Genomic DNA, 20,098 nt, shown 5'->3' with positions numbered 1-20,098 from the left:
GGACTTGGAAGTGGACCAGAACTGCTTCTGGTCCACTTCCAGGTCTGCTGCCGAGCGTGCTGGGGAGCCCCCTGTGCTCCTGTGGGATGCTCCATCTATCCCATCATTGCAGCATTCACAAGCCTCCTAGTACCTCGAGGCACATAGAGAAAAAAACAATTAAAGCTGCGTCTAGGTCTGAATCTTTCCAAATTGATTCGGAGGGTTCTGATTTGATTTGGAGGGATTGAAGGGTTTCCAGATTTGATTCAGATTCAGAGGTTCCACCACCGAAGCAGGTCGAATCAAATTAGCGACCAAAGCTTCACACAGCCCTAATCAATATCATCCTGAGAACACCAGATTTCTCAAATATTAGCTATTTACAATGGGAAACAATACCTCAACCACTAATGAGTTTGCCTGGACCTGCCTACCTAAAGGACTGCACATTAATCCTAGCCCACAGTGCCACAACTGCAGTTATCACAGGTTTTGATACTGGACACCCCACCCCCTCTTACAAAAAAGAGAATGGGTGAAAATGAGGAGTATGGGGAAAAAGAACGATGGCAAAGTGTTTTCTATGACAGAGCTCTGGAACCCTGGAATTTGCTCCTCCCTTAGGTCAAGTGATGACCTTGCAGACCCACTGCAAAGAAACTAAATCAGAGGATTTGGAGGATGTTGCCTTTTGGAGGAAAAGAAAGAATATTTCTTGTGAGTAGCTGGCTGGAGAGTTCCTCTCTAACTATGTCAATGCTGCTAGGGTTATGCTGTATTATTAATTGTGAACTAGAGTGCCATGTTTTGTATAGGACAGCCTTTGCTCACCTGAAACAGTAAGTGTTTTCCTCTGAGAGTGACTGAATACTTCATGACTGGATTTTTTCCAGGGAGCCTATAAGTAGTTATGCACCTTAATCTATTGAAAGCCAACAGGAGTTAGGAACCCATTTTCCTTGAACTCCATTGCAAATCCCTGAATATGCTGATATTTGTTTATAGCAAAACAACATCCTATGAAGCTTCTAGTTAAATGAAATGATAAGGTCCTTTCCCCAGGGGAAGCAGGACACAAAGATGAGAGATGATGAAGTGATAGGAGTTTCCAAAAATTCCAACAGTGCTAAATTATTATTTTCTCCACTATAACAACAGGAAGGTAAGCATCTAGGAAAAGTTGCATAAAAATGAACTTACAGAACAAGATACAGAAATGGGAAATCTAGGAATCCATGCAGATTCTTCTACAGTGCCATCTGAGAGTGTTGGCCTCTTGTCTGATATATAAGCTCTGACAAGAAGTGATTAATAACCTTTTCATTTCAGTGTGGTGTTAAAAGGAAGTTACAAATTGAGGACTTTTTCTGCACCAAGCTGAATGAAAATATACTGGCACAGGATAGTTTCTCGAGCTGTTTTACAGAAAGAAAAAAGGTAAGCCCCCAATCAGATAAAGTGCATGTATATTTGTTTGTGAGGCTAGCAGGATTTAGGAACAAGGAAGAAAGTTTCTCAGCTATTTGCTGTAGGAATCTAAGAGGGGATTAGAGAGTGTTTAGCAACATTTTGGTAATGATCACTTCCCAGCACAACAAGAAAAGTCAAAGTACAGTATAATGGATGCTTTATGGCAATGTGCAAGGATGGGGATCTACAGGACTGAATTCATGATGGAAAATAATTGACATTTGGGTTTCAAAAAAAAAAAAAAAAAAAAAAAATCAGGTGCCATCTCTAAATTGGTTACTGTAGGCAGACCAAACCAACAATGGATCCACATCTACAGCCATAAACTTAAGTGGATTCATCTGTATGGATTGATGCCAGAATTGAAAGAGGGACTAATGCAACCAACTCTCAAGTCCCTGGCAACCTAAAGACCCAGTGTTTGGAAATCATCACTTGAGGGGGAATTTCTTCTTTCTATATCTTTGTAGTAGTAGACTTAACAAGAATAGTCATAGCATCTGGCATTAATTTTAACATTATAGGGACTGAATAAAAGATTTGGCATTGTTTGTTTTCATTATATAGCATTTCCTTTGCATTCAACTAGACCAAAAGAAGTTAAAGTATTTTCTCCCTTCAGTGAGCTAAAAGCTTTTACATGCTGTGTTTTGTCAAGAAGTTGCATCTAATTAAAGGAGCTTAGAACAAGTGCAATCCAGTGTAATTACAATTTAGTCAAATTTGAGTATGCATCCAAAGTCTAACACTTTTTGGTCAAAGACCCAATTTTAAAGAAGAAACACATAGTATGAAAGTGAGTTTAGTACCTTTACATCCCAAATTTAAGACCTAAAATGGTAGTCTACATCCCGAGCAACACAGACACAATAAGCCTCATGAAAAAAACAAAGCAACATTATTCTGTAGAAGTACAAAATACTGATTAAAGCAAAAGGACATGCCAAGAAATGAATAGTGATTTCAGGGGACATTGCCTCATGTAGCAAGTCTCTCTTGAAAACCCATTTGGAGACAAACTGATGTTTGGACTGGCTGCTAGCCAAAGAAGTGACTGAAAGTCTCAAAGCAAGAGCTACAATCTTAATGCTGATACAGACTGTGAGGTTAATTTTCATAGCTAATGATGACTAAGTTAAAAAGTTTCCTTAAAATGCTTCCCTCAATGTCTTACTTCTCTTCCCTCAACAAGAGAGCATTTTACTTAAATATCAGTATAAAATGGACAGGGTTGTCTACATAAGAGGTGGAGATACTGTCCGAATGAGAGGGGAAAGAAAGAAAGAATTTTTAACCTCAAAGAAAAGGAGAAACAGGGGGCATCTACACATGGCCCCTATGGGGCCTTTGTTACTGCACCATCATTTAGTACCTCCTTTTGTAAGTACTAAAAAATGGTGCAGTAACAGCCTGTACTGTGCTGTGCCAGCTACGCAGGGTTATTTTTGGCTGCTGTGTTGCCATAGCAATGCACTATAACGAGGGAGCGTGTTGCTACAGTGATGTAGTGGCAGCATCACAGTTTTTACCAACAGATGCTACAGCGCCGTAGCATCTTATGTAGGTGCACCGACAGTTAATTGATCCACAAGTACCCAGGAACATAAAAAGAGAGGCTCAGCAAGGGCTGTATAATACTCTTCAGTGTCTGAAATATTGCTCTTTGCAACAATTTTAAATACATTTTCTTTAGGCAAAAAGTCACCAAGCCAAGCCTGAAAGTTTAAAAAAGGCATTTATTTAATAAGAAATATAAGCTTAATATATTAATCTCAATTATTTTTTTCATAGTAGGACCCTATTCCCAATGTCAAAATAAGTAATAATACCCAACGCTCTCGCAGCGAGCATCTCAAGTGGCACAAAGTTACAATGAAAGTGCATGTAAATTGTTACATAAATTTCCTGACAGAATATTCAACACTGCTCTTCTGTTCCTGAAACCCCTAGTGACACTATATAGTAGCACTGCAAGTTAACTATTCATGTACTTCAATAGTAAAAATAAAGTAAACAAAGCTCAGAAAGAATCAAAATGCAAAAAGGTTAAATTGCCCTAGGATAAATTTAAATGAAAACAGGTAAGCAATTGCAATCCATAATGCAATGGCCATACTAATATTAAAAAATTAAAAAAAACCTAAACCTCTACTTGTAATGGATCAAGGGGTTAAGCACAAATTGAACAAACTGGAATGAGAAATGGCTGTTCTTGTCAGGCTCCACTGCACTGTGGATATAATGTGCAATGAATATGCTTGTGGCTGTGTGAACTAAAAAAGCTAGAGGGCATAGAATCTTAAATTGATTGTATCTCTTCTATTCCTAATATGGTTTCACTCCGTTTGAGGGGTGGGTGGGAAGGGGAGGGAAGAAAGAAATAGAGGGACAGGAAATCCTTCTTGTAGTTTCCTAGTGAGGATTTTAAATGAACTAAACCACCACAAGCAGCATTTTTGCCCCTAGTTAAATAGCAAAAGAAATCTTAGTTCCAAGAGCATTTCTACTTTAAATCCCCTGCTTCTGATCATGCCCCTGTGCATCTACTTGGCTTCCAAAAATCCAGAATTATTTCTCTCCCTATCCAGCATACAAAATGGTCAATGTCACAAAACAAACAGATCTCCCATTTAGCTCACAAAGTCGTAACTAATGATTAACAACAAATTTGTACGAGGCAAAGCAGTGTGCTGACCAAGACACCCAGAGAGAAGAGACAATGATGGGTTTAAAGAGAAAGCCATCAACCTTAGTTGAGGGGAGGGGAATGGAGGGGAACCGCCCCCCCAGTGTGGCAATATGTAGTTCAAACCATACCTCCCTTATAGGGGAGGAGAGGGGTGAGAGTAAGGGCCAGCTGGCAGAGGTGATGAAATCTCTTCTCTCCTGCTCCTTTCCCTTCCAACCTAGGCATAATCTACTGCCTAAGGGGCACAATCTATTTCTAGCTGGGGGAAGTTCTGGAGCAGCTGCTCCTGCACCTCCTTTTCCAGGATACCAGAGGTGGTGCATCACTTGTGGGACCACACATACATTAATCCTGCCTGGACTGAAGTTAGACACATTTACAGTACAGCTCTATTTCATGTCACTGGCTTGCCCAAAAGTCTTGATTATGTCCAGTGTTTTGTTTTTTCTTTTAATGTTTGAGTGCTGTATAGAAAATTACTTAGTGCCTTAAAGAGTGTGGGGGGGGGCGGGGAGAGGGGGGAGAAGAGATGAACAGTTACAAATTTACATGACAGCCCCATTTTGGCAAAAATATTTGAATGCATACTTCATTTTATGGACATGCTTCAGGGCCAGTGATACCACCCATCGTAACTGAGAAGGAAAAGGTTCAACAAACATCAACGTGGATCTATGGGTATAAAGAGATGTTGCCAAATTAAGCGGATCTGCTGGGCTGGAATGTTTCCCAACCCAGGTGATCTTCTAGACTGGGTAAAACATGTTGCCTGTCATCTCATGTGGTTGACAAGTCACACACAACAGCTGATGTGCTCCTGACAATCTCCAAGGCACATCTCTGTAAGTGAGGAACACATCTCTAAGAGGGGAAAGCTGGGCAGGCACTCCTGGGGTGTGTGGGGACTAATTTTGCATAGGAATACCCAGAGTGGAAAGGAGCAGGCCCCTCAAGGCCCAGGATTGGCTGCTGGGGGGAGCTGGAGAGGGTGGGAAGTTCTGGGCTGCCAGTACTTCTCCCTCCATGAAGCAAATAGATGCCTGCCATGAAAAAACAGCACAAATTATTGCTACCTTTTGTGTCAACCACAATCAAAGACATTTGGGGTGTGACAGAGTGCATGGATGCACTTTGCCTTTGTTTTGTCATATTTATTTTTATGGCAGTACAAAGTAAAAGAAATGCGTTTCCAGCTGGTGTGGCACCAAGGAATTAGCTTTTATAATTAGGAATAAAATGGCTCTTTGGAGGGAGATGAGTGTTGAGGTTCCACATTGTACAAGTGGCTTTTGACAATGCTTTGGAAAGTAGGAGAAGAAATTGTGTTGTGCTGTGGGGGCAGGAAAAAAAATGTTGTGGATATTTGCAATAATTTCACCAGGTCTTCAATTCTCTATGGATCTAATGATAATTCAGAATCAGATTAGAATAAGATTCTGAATTACTGTTGGCTCTTGACCATCTATATGAACATGTATTCTTAAAAAAAGATCTTTCAGCAACTAGAACAGAGAGAGCTCTTTGGATCACACTGCATAAAGTTCCAATATGCCAGATCCCAAAGTCCTTATTCATTGCTTGCAAAGCTAACTTCTGTTGACCCAGATGAATATAAGATGTTCTACTGGGTCAGACCCTAGTGCCAATATCCTTGGAATTGATGCCCCTGAATTGCAATCCTGTGCATCTTAGTTTATTTGCTTAAGGCATGTGCAGCATGGTCAAATGGTTCTGGAAAGCCTGACCTTTCCACCTTTTGCTCCAATTACCAGAACTAAGCATGCCCGGTATGATCCAGATTTTGGAAGGAAAAGTGTGGAATGATTGATGTGTAGATGTTAGCAGCATGCCCGAGGTGAATGAGAGTGTGACTGCATAGTAAGGAATGTGTCAACAGATTGATTAACACTAGGGGTGTGTGAAATGGGCCGTATTCAATTTGGATTTGGCCTGAATTGAGGGCAGCGATTCAGTATGTTGATGATTTGGATCTCTGTCCCTGATTCTGCTTGGCCAAATCTGAAGATTCGATGCCGAGTCGGAGAATCAGCAATTCAGACACGGACACAGCTTTAAATGTTTTTTTCTACATACCTTGAGGTACCAGGTGCAGCTCATGAATGCTGCGATGCTGGAGTGGATGGAGTGTCCCACAGGAGCACGGGGGGCTACCCAGCATGCTCGGCAGCAGATGTGGAAGTGGAGCGGAAGTACTTCCGGTCCACTTCTGGGTCTGCCAGGGAGTGCGCTGGGGGCCCACCCCCCGTGCCCACCTGTGCCCCCCAGCTCGGAGATTGGCCGCAGGGGGACCCTGGGTGCTCCTGGAAGTGGACTGGAAGCGGATGGAGTGTCCCACAGGAGCACGGGGGGCTACCCAGCATGCTCGGCAGCAGATGTGGAAGTGGAGCGGAAGTACTTCCGGTCCACTTCTGGGTCTGCTGCTGAGCCATGCTGGGGAGCCTCCTGCACTCTTGTGGGACACTCCATCTGCCTCAGCATCGCAGCATTCATGAGCTGCCTGCTACCTTAAGATATGTAGAAAAAACGTTTAATGCTGTGTCTATGTCCGAATCTCTTCAAATTGATTTGGAGAGATTGAAGAGTTTCCTGATTTGATTCGGAATCAGAGATTCGGCCATAGAATTGGGCCAAATCTCCACCAAATCGAATTAGGGACCAAAGCTTCACACAGCCCTGATTAACAGTACAGATCCGGCACTCATTGATTCAGACCTATGAGGTGATCTTGGACTATAAAGGTCCAAGTTGCTAAAGATTCCGTGTGCATGGGTTGTGGATTGATGTGCATTGGTGGAAGAAGGCTAAGTGGGTCTGTGGATCAGTGGGTCTGTAATCTATGTCAGTGAAGTGCAGAGTGTAAGGCTGTGAGTCTGTTCAGAGTGTCACAACCCAAAGGGTGTGATTTTTGTTTTTGTGTGCTTCGGCACTGCTAAATTGTTCCCGCTAAATTATAGCTTCCTTGCACGGTGGAGTTTTCTGCTGCAAAAGAGAACCCCGGTGCAAGGGAGAATTTTCCCGCCAATTTGAAGCTTTCTTTGTGTCTTCACATGTGGCGGCTAGTGATGGGCTTGCTAGCCATATAAAAGGCTTGAGTGGTTTCCGCCCAAGTTGGAGGACTCCACGAACACCGGGAGGAGGAGACTTCACGCTGTGTGAAGATCTCTAAGCGCTGCGGATCCTTACGGACCCAGCGCATTTCAAGAAGGCAACAGAGGTCTGATCAGCCTCTAGCCTCTCCCCGTTGTCGATCGCAGCCTAGACGTATCCCTTCCTGAGCGCAAAAGAACCGGACCCACGGAGCCTAGCAAACTTCGTGTGAGTCCTTACGACCGACCTCAGAGCTCTTCTACCCGGGTTCGAGTCCTGCAGGTTTATCTTCCCGTCGCCGAAAACCCTTGTGACATACCCTCGTGTTTTGCATCTTCCCGTCGCCGAAAACCCCTTGTGACGTACCCTCGTGCCCTGCAGGTTCGAGTTTTGTTTTGTTTCCTGTCTGTAACCGCAACTCAAGCAAGTTTTCCAGCCTACACCACTGCCATCTCGGTGTAAGTAAACAATCTTTTAAACTACCGCTAAGCGTTTGTGCCTAATTCCAGCTCGACGGCCTTCCCTCTCCGACCCGGCGTGCCCGGGCTGCTGGCCACAGCCCGCGTGCAGCACGGAAAAGGGCTTGGGTTGCTCCCGGCCCACGCACAGAGTACTCTGAGAGTTTGCAAAGAGTGAGTGCAAGTGAGCATGGTTGCCTGATAATGGAGCAGCACAGCACTGGCTGGCAATGGGAATCAACTTCTGTTCCTGAAGGATTACTGCTGTGATGGCCTTCCATCTCTTTGTTGGTATTGTATCACTGTGTTATTTTGATCCCTGTTGTTATTTCCCTTTGTTCCCAATAATAACCCATTCCGTTTGATGACCTTCTGCGTATATACAAATCATTTAACCAGCAAACCAAGACAAGGCTCCTAGCTTGCTCTGAAAAGCCCAAAGTCCAGAGCAAGCCAGCTTGGACCAACAAATACCCATAGGGTACATTCTATTCAGCCACCCCTTTCACAAGCAAGGTTGTTATATTAATTAACCAATATTAATCACTTGATTGAGACATGCCCTTCTCTGGTCAACACCTTCCTTTACAACTACCATCATGTGTGAGCATCAGGAATGTGTCAGACCTGGCCTCAGCAGAGTACTGTTGTGCTGCCTACAGAATCAGCCAGTTTGCACTACTAAAGATGATTAATAGTCTCTAAATTTCAATTGTATTTATCATTTTTGGTAAATTCCAAAGGAGGAAATTATGAATAATTCCAAATGCAGATCACAAGACATGGGATACTATGATATTAAGAATCAGCAGCTATGGGAAAGCATGGCAGCGGAAATGATAAACTGAACACTGCATAGAAGCTGTCCTTACCTGACAGGTAGGCAAATTGTTTCTTTAACTGGTCCTCAATATCTGCAGCACAGAGGGGAGTGATATCCTGATGCATGATTTCATCTGAAACCAAAATGAACAAACAAACAAATGAAATGCTGTGGTATCTTATAGAAAAGTTTATCACAGACCACACAAAAGTTAAGGTCTAGAGTAGTCCCACGTAGAGATGTTCACATTTTGAAAGCTTATTTTGGGGTGGAGTGGGGAAAAAGTGGAGTCATTCAAACTTCTGTCAGAAGCAGCATTTTGGTTTTCTAACTTTGATTTTTTGGTTCATAGAAGTAAGGTAGCTTTGCTGCAACTCAAGAGGATGGAATGATTGTTGAATCAAATATTTACTTAAGGGGTTACACTGTGGGTAGAGGTTCAATCTAATTCTGTAAAGTTCAAACCTAAAATTCACTACAATTGCTCAGACCATGAAAAGAGGGACAGAAAATGATACCATTCATCTTACACCAAATCTACCTGAAATCCTCCAATTGAGTACACCGACCTTTTGAGACTCTTAATTAAATTGTGAAAACACCAACAGAATTAATGCATTTGAAAGATGTCACGCTGGAGTACTGAACACTCATTTAATCATCATTGTGGTTTTTGAAACATGAGAATTTTAAAAGCCTTTAAAAACAGCTATTTTATGAGGAGTGTTTAATGGGAGTCCAAGGTTTATCATGCCAAATTAACCTGCTGGTGCATTCCATCCTGTAGTTTGGTATCTAACTGCTATGATACTGGTCATGATTATGAGAGATGCAAAAAACATGCTTTGGAAGATGTCCTGCATGCGATGTACTTCCATTGTAATAAATACTGAAGCATCTATTTCATGATCCCTGTGATTTTACTGGGATCCTAGTTTGCCTAATGGTAAATATAAACCATTGTTTCATAGTCGGTAGGGTCAGAAGGGACCTGAGCAGATCATCAAGTCCGACCCCCTGCTGTAGCAGGAAAGAGTACTGGGGTCAAACAGCCCTGGCAAGGTGTTCATCCAGCCTCCTTTTAAAGACCCCCAAGGTAGGAACCAGCACCACTTCTCTTGGAAGTTGGCTCCAGATCCTAGCTGCCCTAACAATGAAGTAGTGCCTCCTGATATCTAGCCTGAAGCTACCCTCTGCCAGCTTGTGACCATTATTTCTTGTCACTCCTGGTAGTGCTCGGGGGAACAGGGACTCCCCCAATGCCTGCTGGTCCCCCCTGACTAGTTTGCAAACAGCCACTAGATCCCCCCCTTGGCCTTCTCTTGTGGAGGCTGAACAGGTTCAGGTCCCTTAGCCTCTTCTCATAGGGCCTGCCCTGATGACCCCTGATCACACAGGGGGCCCTCCTCTGGACCCTCTCCATGTTGTCCACATCCCTCCTGAAGTGCAGTGCCCATAACTGGATGCAGTACTCCAACTGCGGCCTGACCAGTGTCGCATAGAGGGGGAGGATCACCTCCTTGGACCTGCTTGAGATGCATCTGTGGATGCATGACAAGGTACGGTTGGCCTTCCTGACCGCGTACCCACACTGTCGGCCTATGTTCATTTTGGCATCAATAATGACTCCAAGATCCTTTTCTGCCTCTGCACTAACAAGGAGGGAGTTCCCCAGCCTGTAGGTATGCTGCTGGTTCTTCCTCCCCAGGTGCAGCACCTTGCACTTGTCAGTGTTGAAACCCATCCTGTTCTCATCCACCCACCCCTGTAACCTGTCCAGGTCTGACTGCAGCCTGTTCCTCCCTTCTAGTGTGCCCACTTCTCCCCACATCTTAGTGTCATCTGTGAATTTGAACAGGGTGCTTTTTACCCCCCGTCCAAGTCGCTGATGAAGATGTTGAACAGTGCAGGCCCCAGGACCGATCCCTGCGGAACCCCACTGCCCCCCAGGTTGAATAAGACCCGTCCACCACCACTCCCTGGGTGTGGCCTTCCAGCCAGTTAGTGACCCATTTAACTGTGTAGGCGTCAACATCACAGTCTCCTAGTTTTTTAATGAGAATGGGGTGAGAGAGAGCGTCGAAGGCCTTCCTAAAGTCCAGAAAGACTACGTCCACTGCGACACCTGCATCTAAGGATTTTGTGACCTGGTCATAGAAGGCCACCAGGTTGGTCTGACAGGACCTGACTCTAATGAACCCATGTTGGTTGCCCCTAAGCATAATCTCCCCTGCTGGACCCTCATGGACATGCGCCAGGATAATTCTCTCAAAAAGCTTACCCAGGATCGAGGTAAGACTAACTGGCCTATAGTTTTCTGGGTCCTCCTTCCTCCCTTTTTTGAAAATGGGAACCACATTGACCCTTTTCCAGTCCTCTGGCACAATGCCAGAACACCATGAGTGCTTGTAAAGCCTCTCAGATCACTAGTTAGTCCCTGAGGCCCAGGGACAGACATTACACATAAACCAGTCTAAGTGATCAGAAACTGGTTTAAATCTGTAACAGAATAGATGTTCAGTGCACATAAAGCAGTTTGAGAATGGCTGAAACCAGTTTGAGGTAAGCCTGGTTGAATGTAATATCAGACTTAACTGATTTAACTCAAACCAATTTATGCAATGTTTGTCCCAGACCCCTTGCTTGTTTTAGATAAACCAGAGACCCCCAGCATCCCAGCATGCTCTCTGGGCTGGGCAGGGCTGCTCCCACTCATCATTGCCTGCTAAGCACAAATTGCCTGCTGAGGAGTTGTCTGTGTATTAGCTAGCAGACTACATGCTGGCTACAGTCCTTGCTGAATCAAGGGGCAGAATCAACAAGTAGCTGGTAATGTCCCTCTATTGTTTTCTTAACTGGGTAATAAACACAGTTATCAATTCCCCGCTGGGCTAATCAGGAGGTCCTGCTGGAGCCTGGCCTCACCCCATCAGCTCAGTACTATGGAAGGAAGGGAGGGCTGCTCTAGTGCCCCCCAGCTTCTAGCCTGAGCCACTGCAGACATGTGCCTGCATTTCTGGGATATCTGTCCAGTTACAAAACTGATTTAGCCTAGCCAGGTTAGACTAACCTGCAAAGACTGAATCAATCCAGGCTCAGGCTTTTTGAATATCTGGCCCTAGAGAGTATTTGACTAGAGTGAATTTACCCAGGGCAGCTGGAGTGCAGTGCTGATCATTTGCTGGTCTACATGCAGCTAAAAAACTTCTAGCTTGGTTTGAAAGAGCATTTTTATTCTAGCCCCAAAACTGTGGTGTTCTTCTTTGAAGTAAATTATAATGAAATGAAATCTGTGGATGAGTTTATAACATCTCTCTACATTCTCTTTATTTTGTTGTAGACCATTATTTTATAATTTCTCATTTTTATTTATTTGTTATTAGGATGCAAGACCAAATGAGTCAGACATGCTTGGCTTTGCCCCTGTTTTAACATCGATTGAAATACTACTTCCAGTACCTGTCTGAGTGTGAATATCAGAATTGAGAATGTGAGATAAAGTACAAATTAAATATGCCTGACCACTGATATTACAGTGGTCAATCTGTTTTGAAATATGGATCTGATCAAATGCAATAGTATCAAATCTATTTCTTTACTAGTACTATTTATTCTTAGTGGGTGCTCACTGTAACAGCATCTACAGATATATTTTGTTTCTTGGTACATTTCAAACCCAGTAAAGAAAGGCTTGGAGGAGATGGAGACAGTTATCTTTAGACCATTCACTTACTTCCAGTTCTTGATCTGGAGTATGCTTTGCCACATAAGTATTATCATCTAAACATTCCCATATATTGTTTATGGTGGAAAACTTATGGCCTGTCAAATTAGTGCTACAGGACAATGAGAACTGTTTCTCTCAAAAGAGTTGCATCCTACAATTAGCCTTATGGTTAAAACCTAATGTTCAATATGCACATAAAATGTCATTTATTGTGGACTTCATATTGAACATAATGTTGAAGACTATCACCGATTAAATTTAGTGATTCAACTGTCCAAGCATTCTTTTGGCTTGCCACCTGAAGCAAGAAGTAAGCCTGAACCAAAACTACACATCTGAAGCATGCCCAATCATAATACAGTCTACAGTAGAAGTGAAATTCACAACTAGATTGTCTCACAATATAAACAGCATAACCTGGATAACATCCTTGGATTTTGTAATCAAACTAACAACACTAGCTCATCTCTATCTGTTTCTTCAGAATAAAACTGTTTCTATTACCCATATAATTCTAGAATTTGAATAGCAAGTCAAGACAATTATTTTAAAAACACTGCCAAGAAGTCAAAACTTAAGATACTCAGTTTATATCTATGCTTTCTACAGATTTCAAACTCGTATCAATATTCAAATTTAGGGAACTTGTATATAATCAGAAAATGCAGAACATGTACAATACTTAATCAAGGACAGAGTTTCAATCCTAACTTGGCATTTTCTTGTTTTGGTTAATTAAATTTATATTTTTTAAATCTAAGGAACCATTTGTCATTTCTCAGAGAGGAAACCTGTTTACCTCTTGTAATTAGATTGCGTCTAGCAAGGAATGCAAAAGTGGATGGTATACAAGTACAAGTTCAAATTAGTTCTGTCACCAAAGACAATTCTTCACTAAAAGAAAACTGTGGCAAAAAACCAACAATAAAAGTTCACTGAAATCTGTAAAGGACAAAAATCAAAAGGGAGCTTTTTTTTGGTTTTGTTTGGCTGAACGAATTTCATAAGAATAAAATTCTGAGAAGTGCTATTTTTGAGAAGTAGCCAAAGTACTGTCACAGTTTCACTTCTTCCACATAAGCAGCAACTTATTTTGTGAAACAGAACTTTTCTGTTCTCTGACAACAAATGACAGAAAAGGCCCCGATAACTTCCTTCAAGGTCACATAGTGATTGGGGCTCTTTTTCTGCATCTGGTGAACTGCTACTTGGCCAGAAGACCTCCACATACTGCACTTTTAAATCCACAAAAGGATGCATTTAACTGTTAAATCATGTTCCATGGAAGCATCCGGTTACATAACTGTGGGATACATCTAGAAGAAAATTGAATTACAGCCTTTCATAGGTTTTCTGAAAGATTGGCCTTGGATAAAGATTCAGAAAAGAAAAATCAAATGAAGTGAAAACAAGAGAGATTTTACTGTGACTGATTTACACATGATAATTCCATCTGCAGTGAACAGCACCAGTCAGATATGCCCAAGTCTATGAGGTGACTCTGGAAACAGACATGCACAAGTGAAACCATCTGTCCATAGAAATGACTGCTGCTTCAAAGCCTATAATGTTTTTATTTGACATAGACACAGCAAAGTGTCACCGTACCTGCAAACATACACGTGTGCACACCACCCGCAACCAACCAACCAACATTTTTTTCCCCTATAGCTACTTGTCAGCTACTAACAAAACTGAACATAAAATTTTGCATCCCCATGCATGGAACAGCCAGCCGTTAAAGATATTCTTCATAAAAATCAGAGAAAGATTTGTCTGCTCCAACTGCACATTGATCACACCTCCTTATATAATCAGATTTGGGCCATCATTCTTATTAGTACCTAATTTTCACTACATGAGCACATTTTAATGGTATTATTTTATTTTGATAAAAGAGAAGAAAATAACCAACAACACCCTATTGATGCACAAAAGCATTGGATGCAGGTGTCGCCGTGGGTGGAGTCTTTCTGGACTTCAGCAAGGCCTTTGACACTGTCGACCACCCCATCCTCATTGAAAAAATTAGGTGACTGTGGCATCAATGCCTACACGGTCAGATGGATTGCGAATTGGCTGAAGGGTTGTACATAGAGGGTGGCGGTGGACGGGTCATATTCGACCTGGGGGGAAGTGGGCAGCGGAGTCCCCCAGGGCTCGGTCCTTGGCCCGCGCTGTTCAATTTCTTTATCAGAGATTTGGATGACGGGGTGAAAAGCAACCTGTTCAAATTTGCTGATGATACAAAAATATGGGGAGAGGTGGGCACATTAGCAGGGAGGGAGAGACTGCAGAAAGACCTGGATAGGTTGAAGGGGTGGGCTAACAAAAACTGGACGCGTTTCAGTACTGACAAGTGCAGGGTGCTGCACTTGGGCAGTAGTAACCAGCAGCACACTTATAAGATGGGAAACTCCCTTCTTGAGAGCACGGAGGCAGAAAGGGATCTTGGAGTCATTATTGACTCCAAGATGAACATGGGCCGACAATGCGAGGTCACAGTCGGCAGGGCTAACGGGACCCTATCGTGCATCCACAGGTGCATCTCAAGTAGGGCCAAGGAGGTGATCCTCCCCCTCTACACGACACTGGTCAGGCAACAGCTGGAGTGCTGCGTCCAGTTCTGGGCACCCCACTTCAAGAGGGATGTGGACAACATTGAGAGGGTCCAGAGGAGGGCCAGCCGCATGATGCGGGGACAGCAGGGCAGACCCTACAATGAGAGGCTACAGGACCTGGACCTGTTCAGCCTTCACAAGAGAAGGCTGAGGGGGGACATGGTGACCATCTATAAACTCACTAGGGGGGGACCAGAAGAGTTTGGGGGAGACCTCCTTTCCCCTAGCGCCCCCCAGATAACAAGGAATAATGGCCACAAGTTGTTGGAGAGTAGGTTCAGATTAGACATCCATAGGAACTACTTCACAGGGCGGCTAGGAGCTGGAACCAACTTCCAAGGGAAGTGGTGCTGGCTCCTACCCTGGGGGTCTTTAAGAAGCGGCTTGATGCCTACCTGACTGGGGTCATTTGAGCCCAGTTTTCTTCCTGCCCAGGCAGGGGGTTGAACCTGAAGATCTACAAGATCCCTTCCGACCCTACTTCTATGATTAATCAGGCAAGGAGGTGCAATACTCCTGCAAGAAAGTTTTTTGATGGATCTGGACTTGGGTATTAGAAATTAAACACTTCATTTAATTTAATGCTAGCTGGGTGCATCTATACAATACATTACATTTACTGTGCAATTGACTAATTAGCCATGCAATAAAAGTCTCAGTATCTACACTCGTATTAGGCTGGAGTAAACTAATTTACTCCATACCAGGACAGTATTTACTTGCAAATACTGCCTAATAAAATTAAATATGCCTGACTATTTTCCAGCCTAATATAAGTAAAACACTCCACAGCACCACACATGCAGATGCTGCCACAGCTGGATGGGACATGAGGGTGCTTTAGTGTGGGGGCTGCCTGCTGGCTAGCCCCCACTGAAGCACCCTTATGTCCCAGCCGGCCACTCCGCAGCTTGTTGAGCTGGGAAGGTGGGAAGCAGCCATGGGCTGGCAGGCTGAGGCCCAAGGGGCCCCCCTGCCAGCTGTAGTTGCTCTGACCCAGTTCAATGTGCTGCGCATAAATAAATTCTAGAGCTTATTGCTTCAGAGTTTATTGCTCTTAAGTGTACATTCAAACAGCATACCATGGAGCAATAAGCTCTCGAGTTTATTCATGCACAGTAATTACATGTGTAGACATGTCCACTTCATATTTCATTTAGCCCAGAGAGTAAAATAAGTACTCCTACTTTACTGTAATCACTTTCACCAATGATTTTGTAATAGTTTCCGTTTCCAGTATTAGAAGAAGTGTTGTTACGATATCCAAGATGCAGGGAATTTAAATTCTATTTATAGTATATTTAGTCAAATCCTTCATATATCTCTAAATGAAAGACTGTCTACATTTTGGGACCAGACATAAAAGTTTACAATATGAATTCTAATAAAGAGGAGAAAAAAAAAGAAATAAAAACAGTATAAAACAACAGAACTGTAAATAGAAATGTTACCTTAAAGTACCATATTTTCTTGCATATGACACAAACCTTTTCCCCAAAAAGCTAGCTGCTGGAACCTGGTGTGGTATATTATATGCAAGAAATGTGGTAAGAGCAGTTTCAGCCACTTGCAAGGCAAAAATGAAAGTACTGCACACAATAATAGATTTCATGCACATTAGGGGCTAGAAGGGACCTCACAAGATTGAGTCCAGCCTCCCTGCCATAGGCAGGAAGTTTTCTGGGGTAAAATGATTCCAGTAAGATATGCATCAAAACGCCTTTTGAATAAGTCCAGAGTAGGTGCTTGCACCACCTCTGAGAGGAGTCTGTTCCAGACCCTGAATATTCAGACTATAAAGGAGTTTTTCCTTATATCAAGTCTAAATCCAGCCTTTCAGAAGTTTTTGGCCATTAGACCTTGTTATCCCTTGGAGAGCCCTGATGAACAACTGTTATCCCAGATCTTGGTGCACTCCCCCTTATATACTTATAGGCTGCCACTAAGTCCCCCCGAGCCTTCTTTTCTCCAGATTGAAGAGCTCCATGTCCCTCAGCCTCTCCTCATAAGGCTTGCTCTCTTGGACTTTGATCACGCGGGTGGCTCTCCTTTGGATTCTCTCAAGCTTATCCACATCCTTCTTGAAGTGTGGGGCCCAAAACTGGATGCAGTACTTTAGCAGTGGCCTCACTAAGGTCGAGTGAAGTGGGAGGATGACACCCCTGGTTTTGCTTGAGATGCATCGGTGAATGCATGCCAGAGTTTGGTTTGCTTTGCCAGATATGGCATTGCATTGGTGGCTCATGTTCGTCTCATGGTCAGTCAAGATCCCTAAGTCTCTTTTGGTCATAGTGCTAGCAAGTGTAGTGCTGCTAAGCGTGTAAGTACGCTGCTGCTTCTTCCTTCCAAGGTGGAGCACCCTGCACTTCTCTGCTTTAAATGCCCTCAGGGTTTGATCCACCCACCTTGCGAGCCTGTCCAGGTCAGACTGTATCCCCAGGCTATCCTCCAGTGTGACCACCTTCCCCCATAGTTTAGTGTCATCCGTGAACTTTGCCAGTCCACATCTGACACCCAAATCCAGATGTTGCCTTTGTTTTTCCCATGACTTTCCACATATCTGAAGAAGGACTTTGTTGTTCTTGATTCCTGTGGCTAGCCTGAGTTTGGTTTCTGCCTTGGCTTTCTGGTCCACTCTTTACATGTGCGGGCTAGTGCTGTATAGTCCTCCTTGGTAATGACTCCTGCTTTCCATCTGGTGTAGGCTTCTCTTTTTCATTTCAGGAGGTCCAAAAGTTCTCTATTTAGCCAAGGGGGATTCTCAGCCCATTGAGTGCATTTCCTGAGGGACAGAACGGACTTTCCTTGTGCTCCAAGGATTTCACTCTTAATGAACAGCCATTCCTCATGGGCTCCCCTTTCTAAGAGGCCATGGTACCTTAGTGCCTGGCTGACCAGTCTCCTGAGTTTTTCAAAAAGTCAGCCTTCCCAAAGTTGAGGATGTCTTTTTTGCTGAGATATTTGCCCACCCTGCATTGGACAGAGAAAGTGATCAGTTCCTGGTCACTGTCACTGAGCTTTCCCTCAATCCTCAGGTTGCTCACCAGATCATCCCCTTTCTCCAGAACCAGATCCAGTAGTGCCTCTCCCCTAGTTGGCCTGTAGACCTCTTGCATTAGGTAGAGGTTGTCAGTGCAAGCAAGGAAGCTATGCAACCAGTCAGATTTGGCCGTGTGCTCTTCCCATGAGATGCTGGGGAGGTTGAAGTCCCCCCTGACGACTAAGCATTGGGAGCATGCAGCCTCAGCCAGGTTGGGAGGTCTGTAATCCACAGGGAGAAGAACAATAAGCATGGCCAGCTCCCTACTTGCTATTCAACCACTTATTATGAGGAAAAAAAAAAAAAATCGCTTTTCTTCTTCGTTCTGCCTTTCAAAAACAAGGTTTTAAAGGAACATTGCATGTGAGAGAATAAGATTTATATAGGCCTTCAATCTCACAGTAGGGCTATGAGGATGATGATGGGTTGCAGGATGAGGGCCAGTACAAAAAAAAGGGTAATTTTTATTTTAAATTTTTTTATGAGTCATGACAATTATTAGCAACCTTCTATTAAATCAATGTTCAGAAGCTTTTCAGCGAGTATTTAAACCAGAGGTGGCCAACCTCTGACAAGTGCCACAGGCAGCATGTGTGAAAGTTGCATGATAAATCAGAGAGGGGAAAGGCAGCACAGCAGCAGATACTGCAGGAGATGTAAAGCAGAGCAGAAGTTGAGGCAGGGAGCACAGAGTAGGAAGTAGAAAACAGAGCAGCAGATAGTGGGGCAGGGGAAGGGGATCAGAGTAGCACTTGGGGAAGGCTCAGGGCTAATTTGTGGCACACCTGCCAAAAAAGTTACCCCCTACTGATTTAAAATGCCTCAGTGACAAATTAAGTAATAAAAATTGCTTTAGTACACAAAGCCAAAACTGTAAGAGTAAAAGAAAGACCAAGAAAAAGGGCAAGGGCTTAAATACAGAATAAAGAAAATTAGTAATCAGAAAGATGACAGATTTAGGAAGCACAGGGAATCATGATGTAGGATGAGTATGGTCATGTGGATAAACCACAGGACAGTCAGGAGTCCGGGGCTCTTCTCTTGCTTCAGTCATATGCTTCCCATGAATTTCCTCAGTCGCACTTCCTCTTTGGGCTGCAGTTTCCTCAACCGTAAAAACAGGGATACTGCTTGCCTGCTTGACCTCTCATAGATATTATAAGGTTGAATTCCTGTTCAGTGTGTAGGGACCTTAGATGGAATGAATTATAATAAAACTAAGCTACTGTTCAAGGGTGCATTAGCAGCAGTTACCAAAACTCAGCCTAGTAGAAATAATTAGTGCCTTAAAAGAATCAATTTAAGCCACCAATACAAATACCAGTACTTGGGATTTTTGATCATCTCAGATGATCTTCTTAATTAATGGAAGAGGATCCCCATTACCTGGGGGAGGCTAAAAACCACTAATTTAGATAGTTGCTTGAAACGGAAAAGCTGAAATTGTAATAGTTCATTTAGAATAGAGTCAGAGCTTTCAACACATCCATCACCTTTGGTCAAAGTGCTGCTGAGCATCCTATGTGCAAGATGAATAGTTTTTTTATTATTATTATTATTATACAGCAAAAGAAAACAGATACTGAAACAGCAAGTAGAAATTACAGTTATCTGAAACACAGCATCCCTAACTTTCCATGCTAGTATCAGAAGCACACAAGAGTGAAAATACTTTTAAAAGCACCTAGCAGGTGGTCAATTACAAGATATCGCCCACAAAAATTCTTGCCTCAGATATTTGCTGGACCATCACGGCTACAGCATCTCAACACTAACAAAACAACAATCCTAAAATCTCAGCCTAACTAATTAAAAAATGTATAACTCCGAAATAGGCTTGGCTGCAGCACCTTCTACAGAAATAAAAAGCTTCCTCCCTCTATAAGGACATGATAAGAAAAGCAAAGACATCACTGTTATCCCTCCCATAAGATACCACACTTGTCAGCCCTCCACAATCTGGCTTGCATTTTTAGTACAGCAACAAGGTCAAGCCTTTGCTGCATTAGAACATATGTCAGTTTTGTGGCATTGCCTAGTAACATCCCAGCCATGATCTTTCGTTCAGAAGCATAACTTGCACAGCAATTCAAGAAAAACCAACCAAAAAAAAAAACAACAACCCAGTAAATGGCAAAACACTCCTTGGGGCAAAATCCTGCTCCCTCTGAAGTCAACAG

At 43.2% G+C, this 20,098-nt stretch overlaps 1 protein-coding gene across 5 annotated transcripts in view; it reads right to left on the bottom strand.

Moving 5' to 3' along the window:
• MCF2L (MCF.2 cell line derived transforming sequence like) overlaps nucleotides 1-20,098 on the bottom strand; it is a 157,654-nt gene that overhangs the window by 87,427 nt on the left and 50,129 nt on the right. For all 5 annotated transcript variants that reach the window (XM_014527886.2, XM_014527887.2, XM_006017241.3 and 2 more), the window contains exon 2: nucleotides 8,580-8,663. In XM_014527886.2, coding sequence (XP_014383372.1) covers nucleotides 8,580-8,663 — 84 coding nt within the window. The remainder of the gene's footprint in view (nucleotides 1-8,579; nucleotides 8,664-20,098) is intronic.

This window comes from Alligator sinensis, unplaced genomic scaffold (genome assembly GCF_000455745.1).
Source record: "Alligator sinensis unplaced genomic scaffold, ASM45574v1 scaffold288_1, whole genome shotgun sequence".
NCBI classification, from domain to species: Eukaryota; Metazoa; Chordata; order Crocodylia; family Alligatoridae; genus Alligator; species Alligator sinensis.
This window is presented reverse-complemented; position numbering and strand designations above follow the sequence as displayed.